The 12,930-nt window shown below is 54.9% G+C and overlaps 1 protein-coding gene across 2 annotated transcripts; it reads right to left on the reverse strand.

Annotated features, from left to right (window-relative positions):
* Positions 1-493: 493 nt before the first annotated feature.
* Positions 494-12,627, reverse strand: Tfap2c (transcription factor AP-2 gamma). 2 transcript variants are annotated; one of them, XM_051185475.1, is made up of 7 exons: positions 12,553-12,627; positions 6,353-6,838; positions 6,188-6,239; positions 4,482-4,698; positions 3,932-4,050; positions 1,696-1,840; positions 494-779 (listed from the first exon to the last, which is right to left on the reverse strand). In XM_051185475.1, exons 1-7 carry the CDS (start codon positions 12,571-12,573, stop codon positions 494-496), a joined length of 1,326 nt encoding a protein of 441 aa, XP_051041432.1. In that variant the 5' UTR covers positions 12,574-12,627. The 2 variants fall into 2 exon arrangements, with proteins under 2 accessions (XP_051041432.1, XP_051041428.1); XM_051185471.1 differs by lacking the exon at positions 12,553-12,627 and adding an exon at positions 8,391-8,877.
* Between the last annotated feature and the right edge of the window lie 303 nt (positions 12,628-12,930).

The following is a 12,930-nucleotide window of genomic DNA, read 5'->3' on the forward strand; positions in this document are numbered from 1 at the left end:
CTGTCACACACGGTGAATAGAACACTAAGAACATCCGACCCTGGCCTCCTACCAGAAGGTGTGATCACTGAGCGGGCGGGAAAAGCTAGATAAATACTAATTTTAGATAAATATTTTAGTGGACATAAAAGCCAGACATTAACACTGAAAAAAATAAGTTATGATTGATCCCTTTATCTCCCACCCATCTAAGTTATGATTGATCCCTTTATCTCCCACGTGTCTGCCATGTCAGCAGCTCAATGTGGGGTTTCTCATTAGCCCCGGGGGATTTTACAAAGGGATTCTAAAACTCATAGCACCTTTCAGAGAAGGAATAGATTTCCAAAAAATAAATGTTTTAATGAGTAAAAGAACCAAACCAAATTGCTTCAAGGATAGTATGTCCAGGGTTAAATAGAAAAATCACAGACTCCGAGAAGGCAGGTCCAGGCTGAGGTGGATGTGAACTGAGGTCCTCTCCCTTCCGGCTCCAGCCTCCGCGAGCTACACTTTATTTCCTGTGCTTTTCCATCTTCTCCATGGCCTTGCTGGAATCAGCAGGACTCTGGTCTCCAGGGTTCATATAGGACTTGTCAATGGTTATCAAAGCCTCCTTGATATAATTCTGCACCGCAGACACTGCGGCACAGATGGCCTGGCTGCCAAAGCCGTGAGTTATCAGACTGAAATGAGACAGGCAGTTCTGTATGTTCGTCTCCAAGACGGGGGTGGGCCTGTTGTTCCCGTTAGGAGTCCGGTCTTGATGGAGAAGGTCTGTGAATTCTTTGCACACTTGCCTGTGAAGACAGTCAGTTGTTGGTGAACTTTTCCTGGCTCCGGACAGAATAAATCCCTCCAGATCTTATCAGAATAAACTTGAAAAGGAGAATGTACTTTCATCTCAAAAGGTGGAGGCTGGCCTTGAACCCACCAAGGAGCCAAGGACAACCTTGGACTTATAGTCTTCCTGCGTCTACCTCTCCAACACCAAGATCACAGCATTTACCTCTGTTCTTGGTTTATGACGTGGGGCTTGTGAGTGCTAGGCAAGCCCTGAGCGAGATGCCCTGGCCCCATAGTAACCTCTGACTGCCACACTCCCGCCTAGCACCCATCAATGCCAGGGCGTGAATTCCCCAAACACTGTCTCTTTTACTCTCTGCTGCCATCTCAGTGGATTAAGTCCAAACACCTGGCCAAGGTCACACGCCTTTAGTCCCAGCACTTGGGAGACAGGGGCAGGTGGATCTCTGTGAGTTTGAGGCCTGCCTGGTCTCCAGGACAGGCCTCAAACTCACAGAGATCTACCTGCCCCTGTCTCAACCCCCCCCCATAAAAGTGTCAAGTAGCCCAGGCTAGCCTTGGAACTCATTTTGTAGCCCAGGCTAGCCTTGAACTTTTGTTCTTGCTTGCACTCCCCATACACCAGACCAGATAGCTCCCATTTTTTGTTTTGTTTTCCACATGGTGCTGCGTGCGGATGGCCTAGCTTCATGCACACTAGGCAAACCCTAGTGAGCTACACAAATTCTTGAATATATGCAAAAGCAGGGTGTCGAGCCTGCTGTGAGCTGAGTCAGCAGCCTTGATGCCACCTGGGACACGGAGCGCTTCAGCGTGGCTCCCTCTCCTACACTTTACCAGAGGTTGCCGTTCCCTCTGGCAGCAGAATTCTGGTGGAGCCCCTGGGGTCTGTACAAGCCAAATACTCACTGTGCTGCCAGCAGCATACTCTTCCTCGTGGCCATTTCATTTCGTCCCCCAAGATGCGGTCTGGTTAAATAGTCAGCCACTGCTTTACTGGGAAACTCAGCCTCACACACATAAGCAAAGTCCCGTGCCAGGTGGACAGCTTCACCTGTAACCAGCAGTTCCCAAGAGGGTTAGGGTTGAGCATGGCTGTGGTCAGAAGTCACTTTGTCTTCTAAAGTGAAACCAGGTTCCGGGCACTCTGAGTGGTCATTAGATGCTCCCTTCTCTGTTATTCTTTTTTGGGGGTTGGGGGGGGCAGACTGACAAGGGATTCTGTGTAACGGCCCTGGCAGTCCAGACCAAGCTGTCCTGGAACTAAGAGAGATGTCCACCTGCCTCGGCCTCCCAAGTGCGGGAATTAAAGGTGTGCCGCCTCTGCCCAGCCTCTTCCTTCTTTTTCTTCTTAATTGTCCATGTATGCATGTGTGAGTATGAGTGAGCACATGCTCCTGCATGGGAGTGGAGGTCAGAGAACGACTATTAGGAGTTGGTTCTCTTGTTCTGAGGCAGGGTCTTCTCTAACCTCCACCATGCCTCATACTGTGGTAATCTAGAATCTTTCTTTCAAGCCTGGGTCTCATTCTGCAGCCCTGGCTAGCCTGTAATTTGCTATGTAGACCATACCGGCCTTGAACTCAAGAGATGTTGTTCCCGGTGCTAGGATTAAAGGTGTATGCCACCATTCCTTAAAAAACAAAAAACAAAAAACAAAAAACAAAAAAAAAAAAAAAAGGAAGACAGGAGACTCAGAAATTGAAGTTCATTCAAATTCCAGTCAGCCTGGAACATGGAAGACCCAGTCTCAAAAGAACAGCAGGGAAGCTGGGAGGGGACCAGCATGGCAGTGTGATAATCCCACACCCACTGCACCCAGGAGCCTTAGAAGTTCAAGTTCAAGGCCACCCGGCTGACATGAGACTGTGATGTCCTGGGTCCAACCAGCAATACTAGGCAAAGGGTGGGGGGTGGGGCTTCCTAAGGAACAACAGCCCCATCCCTGGTTCAGGGTTAGAGGTGGGGAAGCAGAGCAAAGGGGGGGAGGGGAAATCATCCTGTCTTCTTCCAGTGAAGGTGGTGGCTCCCAACACTTGGTAGGCAGAGGCAGGCAGATCTGTGAGTTCAAGTCCAGCCAGGTCTACAGAGTGACAGCCAGGGCCACAAAACCGAAAAGGTGACCCAGCTTCAGGGCCCGAGGCAGGAGAACTCCAAGAAATCAAATCGTAGCTTGTGGAGAGGCTGACCTGGGGTGGAGTGAGATCCCAGGTGTCACTGCTCAGCACTGATCTCCTATTTAAACTTCTCCTTGGTGTGGCTAGTAAGGGACCTGGCAGTCTCATTAGAACCCCACCATGCAAGACAGCTGCTCTCAGTCCGGCCTTTGCTTGCCCTGACTTCCAAAGGCACAGTGAAAAGGCACTGGGTGTGGGTGTGGGACCGGCAGACTCTGCCAAGCCCCCTGCAGCACCGCAGCCATACCATACGGCAAGGGAAATACAAGTGTTTGGACAACTCTGCAGTAGAGATCCCACTTCCTGTGGCCATCCTCAGGCCAGGCAGACAGCTTGAGGGCGGGTTGACAGCATGGGGGTCCAAGGCCCTAGTCTGAGTCCTCCTTTCTGGCATCAGTACCAGCGTGCTCCTAGCTTCTTTCTTTCTCTCTAAGTATTTACTTTTCTTTAAAGGCTGTATGGCATTCTTGGCTACCTTCCAGGCTTGGGGGCAGGGTCTCCATTCAAAAACTGGACCGAACACAGCTATGACCTCAGGAGTGGCTAAAGGGGCTCATTTGTGGACCACGTTCTCATTCCAAAAATCCCCTTTTGATGGGAGGGAAGAAATGGCGGACTGAGCCAGTGCCCATTGTATACACTGAGCAGGACCCTGATGCGCCACAGCTAGAAAAATACACCAGAGAACAGAAATTCCGACTTCTACACTTTACAAAGAATCTTGCCTCCCTCTATCACACGATTCCATAGGTTCAGAGAAATCAAAACTTTGGTAATAATGGCTTTCTGAGTGTGTGAAAAACCCCCCAAAACATCACATAGAAGCAGTCAGAGGCGTACATTATATTGTCACGTGAAGGGTTAGGGTTCACTGCAAGGGACACGACCTAAATAAACTGCTTCCGTTCCTCTGCCTGACCCACTCAGTCTTGATGTCAGTAACAAATGGAAAACACAGCGGCACTGACCTTCCACGAGAGACGTGAGCAGAGTGACATGCGCAGCTTTCCGCCTCCCGGCTGGAAGGTTCAATCCAATTTTGTCCAACTTCTCCCGCAAGGACCGTCCTCCGTTTTTGGATTTTGCTCTGTGTGAAAGAGAATGTCAGCTACTCTCAAAGGAAAACAAAACAAAACCCAGACTCGTGCAACCCCCCCCATCTCAGAATATTGCTACACTAGTAGGGGTGCAGAAAAACCTTCAGTTAGCAGTCCCCATGAAACTGGGGGGCGGGGGGAGGGACGGACGGACAGACGGACGACAAATCACTAGAAGTTGGTCCATCCCGCCTCCCCTCCTCGGTGCAGTTGCTGCCTCTTAATCTCAACCAAACGATAACCTGTTACTGATGTTTTAGCACCTTCTGCATTTGGAACTTTCGAAAAAAGAAGACACGCACTAAAAAGCTCTCTTTACCGAAGATTAGAATTCAGTGTTAAGATATGAAAGTTACAGAAAAGCTAAAAATACCTCCAGGCCCAAACTCCCAACCCCCAGGGGGCCCAGAGCATACGTCACCTTCTGAGCACACCTCCCAGGAGCGAGGCATTTAGGCATTCGGGCGGTGACAGCCGCCTCTGTACCTCAGCCACTGTCACTTTGTATTTAGATGTGGAGCTGAGCAAAGACAGTCTTCCAGGAACGGAACAGAAGACCTCACTGGGGTTCATGACGGCTCCCACCAGGTCCTTCTGGCAGGGGAGGCCCAAAGAGTTCTTGGTCATTGAAATGGGTCCTGGGGGGGGGGACACAATAGAAGGGGTCTGTCACTAGAACAGAAGTGGGCAGAGACCTCATCCAAACAGCAACCCAAAGCTGAAGTCAGCCTACAGAAAAGTCTGCACATAGAACTACATATTTTGGGAAGGTTTTTTAAAAGCCATATTCATTCTTCAAAGACCGGAATCTGTAATCGTGAGTTAACACCTCTGGAACCTTAATTAGTCGAGATTTCCATTCGAGGAGTTTTTTTTTTTTTTTTTTTTTTTTCTTTTTTCCTCCCAGTTCCTGGCCACCACAGTAATCTGTTTAATTAAAACATTTGCTTTCACAAGACTGCTTCAATAAGAAATAAATGGCATCTCCCCCTCCCCCATCAGTGAACTGAAACCACAGGGCTCATTTAGATCAGCCACCAAACAAGCCCTTCGGATCAGCTGACACCAGGGACTTTAGAAATACAGATTAACCAGTCCTGTTTAAGTTTACTCACATATGTTCATTTCCCCCCCCCAGGTTTTTCTCCCAACCCCACTCCTTCCAATTTACTGATGTAGTTCACAATTTCAGGCCCACAGCTACCTGTAGTTTAGGACGATTCCTTTCCCCCTCAAACAGACTGGTAACGTGGTGTCCAATTTAATGAAGAGTCACCTCCCCCCACTGTAATCCGATTTCCCCAATCCCCTCCCCTCCTATAAAATCCCTAAAGACTGTCCTTATATATTAGGAGAAACCGATTAAATAGTATCAGAATTAAGGGCCTCTCCAATAGCTATACTCACAGAAGAATCAATAATCGAACCCTTCTACAACAGCGAAAAGTAAAAGTACTGGTTCCCAACCCTGACAAACTAGAGTTCGATCTCTGGAACCCACAGTGGAAACACAAAGCGACTTCTGCAGGGCTTTTTTGTTTGTTTGTTTGTTTGATTTGAGACAGGTTTTTTTGTTTTCTCTGTAGCCCTGTTCTGGAACTCACTCTGTAAAACAGACTGGCCACAAATTCAAGAGACCTGCCTGCCTCTGAATGCTGGGATTAAAGGCGTGTGCCACACCGCCCAGCCGTAGGTTGGATTTTGACCTCTAGACAGATCCCAGAGAATGTAATAAACTTTACTTCTAAAGAGTAAAACTGAGTCAATTTGTTCAACAGCTAAAGACTGTCATAGAACCAGAAAACAACTCAGTTGATATTTCCGTGCTTTTGGTCTCGTTTTCAAGTTAAATTAGTCTCTGACCTGTAATGCCAGCGCCAGGGAGGTATAGAATGAAACTCTGCTTCAATAATAAACAAACAAACAAATACCAGCACCACTATCACAGTTTACATCTTCCAGGTCAGAAAAGACTGCACCTTCCTACTCCTACAAAGGTAGTCTGGAGTTAATCACCAGGCCCCTCGTCCAGTAGATGACCCACGTTGGCCACTTAATACCCCCATTTTGCCGGAAGAGGGGCAACGTCACCGGTTGGGGTCGCACCTACAATCAATGTTTATTTACCTTTGCGAATGACAGTCTGATCGTGGAGAAGCAGGTGCGGGTCGTCCACATTCTGGGGGGGGGGGGGAAATCACAATTTCTTTTAAGTTTGGGGGAAAGTGGAGTGGCTGGAGGGTAAGATGAGTGATAAAGTAGCTTCCCTGCTAGTCCCCTGCCGCTGCTCACCTGTACCTCCTCAATGGGGTGGGCCATGTCATGAAGGCCCAGGTTCTCCGCCAAGCCGGCGGCTTCCAGGGCGTGCGCGTGAGGGAGCAGCAGGTCGGATCGGCGGTAGGCTTCCCGCCTGGCACTCACCGCGCCCCCTTCCAGCCCTGAAATGTGGGGTAGCAGGCCAGCAGGGCGGCCGTGGTGCGGGGCCAGGCTAGCTCCCTCCTGGCTCTGTCGACCGGGCCAAGCCTGCTGCTGGCTGCCTGTAGGCGCAGGCTGGTGCAGGGGGTTGATGGATGCAGCGTAAGCCTCTCCCAGGTGCGAGTAGGGATCGGTGGATTGCGAGTATGCCAAGGGCTGGTAAGGCGGCGGGAAGTAGGGGGGCGGCTGGTACTCTGCGACCCCGGTGTGCGAGAGAGGCGGCGCGGGGCTGTAGAGGTGTTGTCCTGCAGAAGAGAGGTGGGGGATGCGCGGGTTCCCATTGCTGCTCGCATCGTGGCGATCCTGGCAGAGAAACAGCAGAAGCCCGGTTAAGACGAAACCCTGCTACGGCGAACAGGCGAGTCAAGGGAGGGGCACCTAGGCGCCCCACCAGGCTCGCTCCACCCGCCTCGACCCGCCCCTGAGCCCCAGGGCACCCGGGGACAATGCGCCCCAGGGACTTCGTTGTAAGCCACCAGTCTAAGACCTGCGGGAATGAGTCCTCCGGGCACCCAGACGAAGGCTCGGGAGCCGAGCTGCGGGCGGCCCTCCGAGGAGCCGAGCGCGAGCTCCAGGCCACCCTCCCGGAGAGGCCGCGGCCGTGGCGGCGGTAACCCGCGCCCCAGGAGGTCGGCGCGCGGCGAGCCCGGCTTAAAGAGTGCTCGCTCACCAGCCCGCCCATGTTGCAGCCGCGCGCCAAAAATTTGCAGCCGGCGCGGATAATGCGCAGTGCAAGCAAAGAGCGCGCTCCCCCCGCCCTAAGGACCACCCCCCTCACTCCCTTTAAAGGCCAGAGCGCCGCGGAAGTGACACTCCCAGGTAAGGTAGGCGAGGTCGTCCGGAGAGACGAGGGCGCCACGCGCGGGACCGGAGCTGTGGTCCTTGCTAGCCAGCCTGGCCCGAGCCTTCTGCGCCTTAGAAGAGAAGTCTTGCAGCCCGGTTACGGTCAAGGTTCTCCCACATCCCGGTGCAGAGGAGGAATGAAAAGACTTTGCCAAATTGGGCAACCTTTGCCTGAGCACGTCCCCTCGCCCCAAGGCGGTCAGACTTAATTCCTAAAAGATGTGTCTTCCTCAGTCCCGGGGGTCACAAGGGTAGCGGGGGACACAGGAGCGGGGCACCGTCGCCCCCTAGCGGGAGCGCCCATGCCTGCAAGCAGGGGCTGCCCCTCGAGGTCGTGCGAGCGCAGTGCGCTCCCGCAGCCGGGCCGCCTTGGCTGCTCTCTCCTGGGCGCTCGCCTCGCGCCGCCTGAGTCTTCTTCCTCTTCCCGCTCGTCGCCTCCCTCCCTCCTACTCTCCGAAACTCTAGCTCAACCTGTCTGACAGGCTGGAGTACTCGCGAGCGCTCAAGGCCCCATCTGGCCTCACCCCCACCCCAGTCCCCAGCCCCCACTCCTCTCGAAAATCAAGCTGCAGTTGTTTGGATTTTTTTTTTCCTTTCCCGAGGAGGTAGCGGGGCAGGTGACAAGCCTGCCTTGGAGAAGACTCGCAAAGGTGTCGCCGGCAGGGAGGCCTCCGTGGACACTCTGGACAGACTTCGTGGGAAAAAAGCCACGTCTGAGAGTCGGAGACAGGGCGCTCGCTCTTCGGGGAAAACGGGAAGGGGGGCCGTGCGCTTCGTAGGAACCCAGCGTTGAGCTCTGCGGGCGGGTCTGCCACGCTCCTGCCAGGCCTTGTTCCCGAGGGACAAGACCCGATTCAACAACAAGGGGCTCAGGACATGGCCAAGGGGTGTCCCGGGAACTGGCCCTCGTCCCGCCCAGAGGCGAGGGCTCCGCGCGAACGTCCCCAGCCTCGGCCTGCGGCCCGGGGACAGCTCAAGGCCGGTGGGGCTGCGTCCCCCAGCCCCCGCTCACCTCGCAATCCTCTTCATACTTGACATTATCTGTTATTTTCCACAACATGGCGTCCGGCGTCCCCCAAAACAGTCGCCAGTTAAATCCAGGCTCCCCCCACCCCCCGAGCGGTAAATCCACAATCGGGGTCACGGTGGCCGGGCGTCTGCCGCCACCCCCGCCACGCGCGGGCCTTGCTGTCCTGGTCACTGGACGCGCATCGGTGGCTGTGCGTGTAGATGTGGCCGCCGTGGGTGTGTAGAGGCCGCAGCCGAGGACCGGAGAAGCCTCACCCTCACAGTGTGTCCCGGCGATAGCCGGGGGACCCGAACGCCTTAATGAGAAGGAAATTATCATAACTCCTCCCCGGGGGCCGGCACGGAGGCCCAGGCGCCGGGCGGGGCAGCCCCCAGCCAGTCCCTGCCTAGCTCCGCCCCGCACCCTGCCTGGCGTCTTGCAGGGATCGGCGTCGCCAGGGGCTCGCAGGGGCATCAGTGGGCGATCTTTGACAACCCCAGACCTGCCAGACTTGGGTACCCGAACGCGGCATCCTACGCCAGCCCCCTTGCACACCTGAGATGGGCACAACTGACAACCGGGACTGCCCCATCTCAAGAACCTCCCTCCAACCTCCAAAAGATGGATGTCACTTGAGAGTTGGTGACACTTCATTCCGAGGTGTCTCAACTCCCGGGGTTCCCTGACAGTCCCACCCCAGCCACTCCAACAGAGACTCGAGGATTGGGCTGGGAAGCTGAAGCCCCCGTACGCCCTAGAGTCTCCCCCCCCCTTGCCCTCTCCCTGGGAGCTTTATTGTTCTTCCCCTGGGAAAGGGGAGGAGGTGTGAACAGTCTGCCCCCCAGCTGTCTGTCTACATCCCCCACCCCCGGTTCTGAAGGGGCAACTCACCGTAATGCCTACTCAGAATAAATCGGACCATGGCATGTCACCGCTGTCGCCTGAAGGTGTATCTCTGGCTGCTGGCCGCCGCAAGAGGAGACCCGAGCTCCCCCGCCCAGGCCCATCCCTCCTGCTGTGCCCAGCCCTGCGGAGTGCGTTCCGAAGCTGGCACGGGAGGGCCATTCAGAAGCCTCAACTCGCCCGCCCGGGAAAAAGAGGCTCCTGGCAGAATAAACCTCCAGCGCCAAGGACCGGGTGGGGTGAGGAGGGGCCGGGAAGGGGGAGGGGCCTGCAGAGAGGGCACCCTCGGAGAGATGGGCACAACTCATCCCACAGAAGGCTCTCTGCAAAACTTCCTTCCACGGGATGCTGCCAAGCCCCAGGATTTACCACTCAAGTCTCAAAGCAACGTTCAGGGTTAATGTTTTTAAATTGAAAGAAACGAAATAAATTCGCCCAAGTATTATAACTTGATTTTTGCATTCCAAACACAAGGTCGATAATTCTCCAGAGCTAATTTTGTTGGTCGGTCAGTATAGGGAGATTGGCTTCAAACGTTTGGAGGGAACTGGAGGCAGGGACTACTTCGGTTTGAGCCTATTATGCAATCCTTGATACCCATCAGCCCGGTGGCCAGGACCTGTTGTGGACGTGCCTCCCTTATCCACAGAATAAGAGTCGTTTACCATCTTCCTACTCCTCAGGGTTGTATAAGCATTTCTTTAGACCCAGATGGGCCTTAAAAAAAAGGCACTAAAATTAAAATAGATGTCTTTCATGCCAACCGTTCCCCGGCGCCTAAGAGAGTAGCCACATCCAAGGTGATTTTTGTGACCAGTTGCGCTAACCCTGAAAGTGGGAACCGCGGGAACCATCTAAGTTTAAAAGGTTCTCAGTCCTGACACCAAGCTTCCAAAACACAGAGGCGCTGGCGTTAGCGGGAGAAAGCACCTGCCCCAGGAAGAGCTGGATTCGGCGTCGCCCACTTGGTGGTGCCCAAGACTGGGAAGGTCAGGTACCAGGCTCTCACTACAAGGCAACCAAGGCGTCCTAGATGCCGCGTCTGGTGGGGACAGGGTCCTCTCCTGGCCGGGGGTGTGGCTCACCCTATCCCTGGCCCTCGCTGTTCTTTCCGCAGCGGCGCTAGCCCAGGCAGCTCAGAGACCAAGACTTTTCTGATCCCGAGCTTTTGGCGCTGGCGAGGACTCAGAAGGGATCGAGAGTCTGCGCTGGACTCTCAGGAATCTGGGGACTTGGGGACTGCTAGACAAGGCCATTTGCTGTTCGCTCTCTCTAGAGCGACAGCTCAGCGCTTAATGGAGAGGGCGGCTTGCACGCATGATCTCAGCGACTCTGAGGGACCCTGCCCCACCCACACCGGGCTTCGGGGGCTGGGACCTGGACACACAGTCCAGGTGCGGGAAGCTTCCGCCTTCCTTGAGCTCAGCTTTTCATTTCTTGGCTCCCACATTCTAAACACGACTGCTACCGTTGCCCACGGGAAGACGCGCACGCGAGCGGCTGCGCCCCTTGGCAACCAGTACGCGGGAAGGTGCCCGCTCTGCCCCCCTCCCCCGCCGCCCCACCGCTGAGAGCTTGCTACGAGGTCCCCGCTCACGAAGCAGAGATGTGGGAATGGAGGGCTGTCAGGGGCTCGCTCTGCCGCCCCCTAGGGAGCCTGCAGTCACTCACACTCTGGCAACCCAGGACCCACTCCAGAGCCAGCAAGATGGCCCAGGAAACCAGACCGAGGTGACCAGGTGTGTGCAAGTCCACCGGCGCCCCTAATGGGAGCCACCTCCAAAGAAGCAGGCGGGGGGGGGGGACCCTGGCAATGCGTCTTGGGGGGCTCCATTCTCCTCTCCCAGCTTCCGTCCACACCCAAGGCCAGAGAAGGCGGCTTGGAGTTATCCATAAACTGGACTGCCTCGCGACAAGATTCCTCTTTTCGCCTTAGGGAAGGGGCTCCTGAGAGCAGGTGGACCCCAAGCACTTTCGCAAGCGCAGCATCCACGTGCCGGGCTCTGTTCCGCCCTCCCGACAGAGAAGGACCTATGTCAACAACCGCTTGCCCGGGTTGGGCAGGGCCCTAGAATCCGGTTTCTGCCGCAAATCTCCGGAGGAGGGTGTCCATCCACGCCCTGCTCTCTTGTCCTAGCTTGGGCATGCGCTGGACGTATGACTTAAAAGAGCTCCTAAATAGGCCATCGAGATGGTTCCGCAGTAAAGGCGCTTGCCTTTACTGCGGAGTTTAAAAAATGCAAGTTGGATCCCCGGGATCCACACGGTTGGGAGGAGAGAACCGACTCTCTCAAACTGTCCACCGGCATACACACAGCACGCCGTGGAACGCGCGCGCGCGCACACACACTAAATACATACACAAATGGACACATACTTTCAAAAATAGAAAGAGCTTCCAGAGCTACGCCCAGGGGTGCTGCTGACACCAATCCCCGGGTGCTCCAGAATAATACCAATCGATTTTCAAATTCCAAACAGAATAAACATCAGGCTGAGAGGACGCACACCCATAGATGCTGGGGGCCTCAGTCCCACTCAGGTCTGTGGACTGCCCGAGTCTAGCTCAAGGCCTCAGGGGCCTGAAGCAGTTTCTCGGCCTTTGGGTCTTCCTACCAGGCAACCCTTTACAAATAGGCAAAACGAAGCGGAATTAAGGATCCTTACATCTACCAGGCTTCCAGGGTCCTCGTTCTGTCCCAGGTCTGGGGCTCGCACCCCTTGGCTCAGCGCTGACCAAACCCATCTGCTCCCTTTCCCGAGCAGCTACGGAGAATTTGTTTTTCACTTCCTTCAAGCAGCAAAGTCGCCTGGTATATCTAAGGCCTCTCTCCTAGACACTACAGAACTCCGAAGGAGACAAGCCTGAGACCGCCCTGCCCTGCCCCCAGGGACCCTCGAACGCTTAGAAGGTAGATCCTGGCTTGTCACCTTCCCAAGGCATCTCGGGGCCCGCCGCCTGAGCGACCTAACCGCTCCGAGCGCAGGCGGGAGACCCATACACCTAGAGGCCTTCAAGGGTCCTACGGCTCCACACACCTCTAGGCCAGCTGAGCCCCGCGGCCTTAAGTCACTTATCTTAGTCGCCGCCAGGCGAAGAGGAGGCCTTCTGTGGCCAAGGGCTGGCAGGCGAGGGTGGCGGCACCACAGCGCGCGAGCGACCCCGCGCCGGCAGACTCCCAGTCCAGCCCGCGGTCACCGCCAGCGGTCATCCCCTGCCTAGCCGGCGTCTAGAGTCTCAGATGCCCTCCAAGCTCCTCACCCTTAGCAACTGGAAACTCATGGCGTTAGCTCGCGAGCCGTCGGTGAGCTGGGCTTTAAGATAGAAGTGCGGCCGGAAGGAGCTCCCCGAGGGCCGAGGCGTGAGCTGTAAACTCGCTTGGAGCGTTTATTTCTTAAAGGCAAAAAGGGGTGGGTGGAGAGATTCCCATGGAGGCCAGCTGTCGCTATTGGAAGGCACACCTGGACCGGTCTCCTCCTCCTACCTGACCTCCCTCCCACCCCCTCGGAAACTCCACCTTTGCCAAGGGTCTCCGCTGAACATTTTAATGTTTACTGTGGGTGTAAAAACGTCTTTAAGAAAATTTAATTCTCAAGGCCCAAACCACTGACATTTTCATGAATTTTCAACCTCTTTTCT

This window comes from Phodopus roborovskii, unplaced genomic scaffold (assembly GCF_943737965.1).
Source record: "Phodopus roborovskii unplaced genomic scaffold, PHOROB, whole genome shotgun sequence".
In the NCBI taxonomy this organism is placed as follows: Eukaryota; Metazoa; Chordata; class Mammalia; order Rodentia; family Cricetidae; genus Phodopus; species Phodopus roborovskii.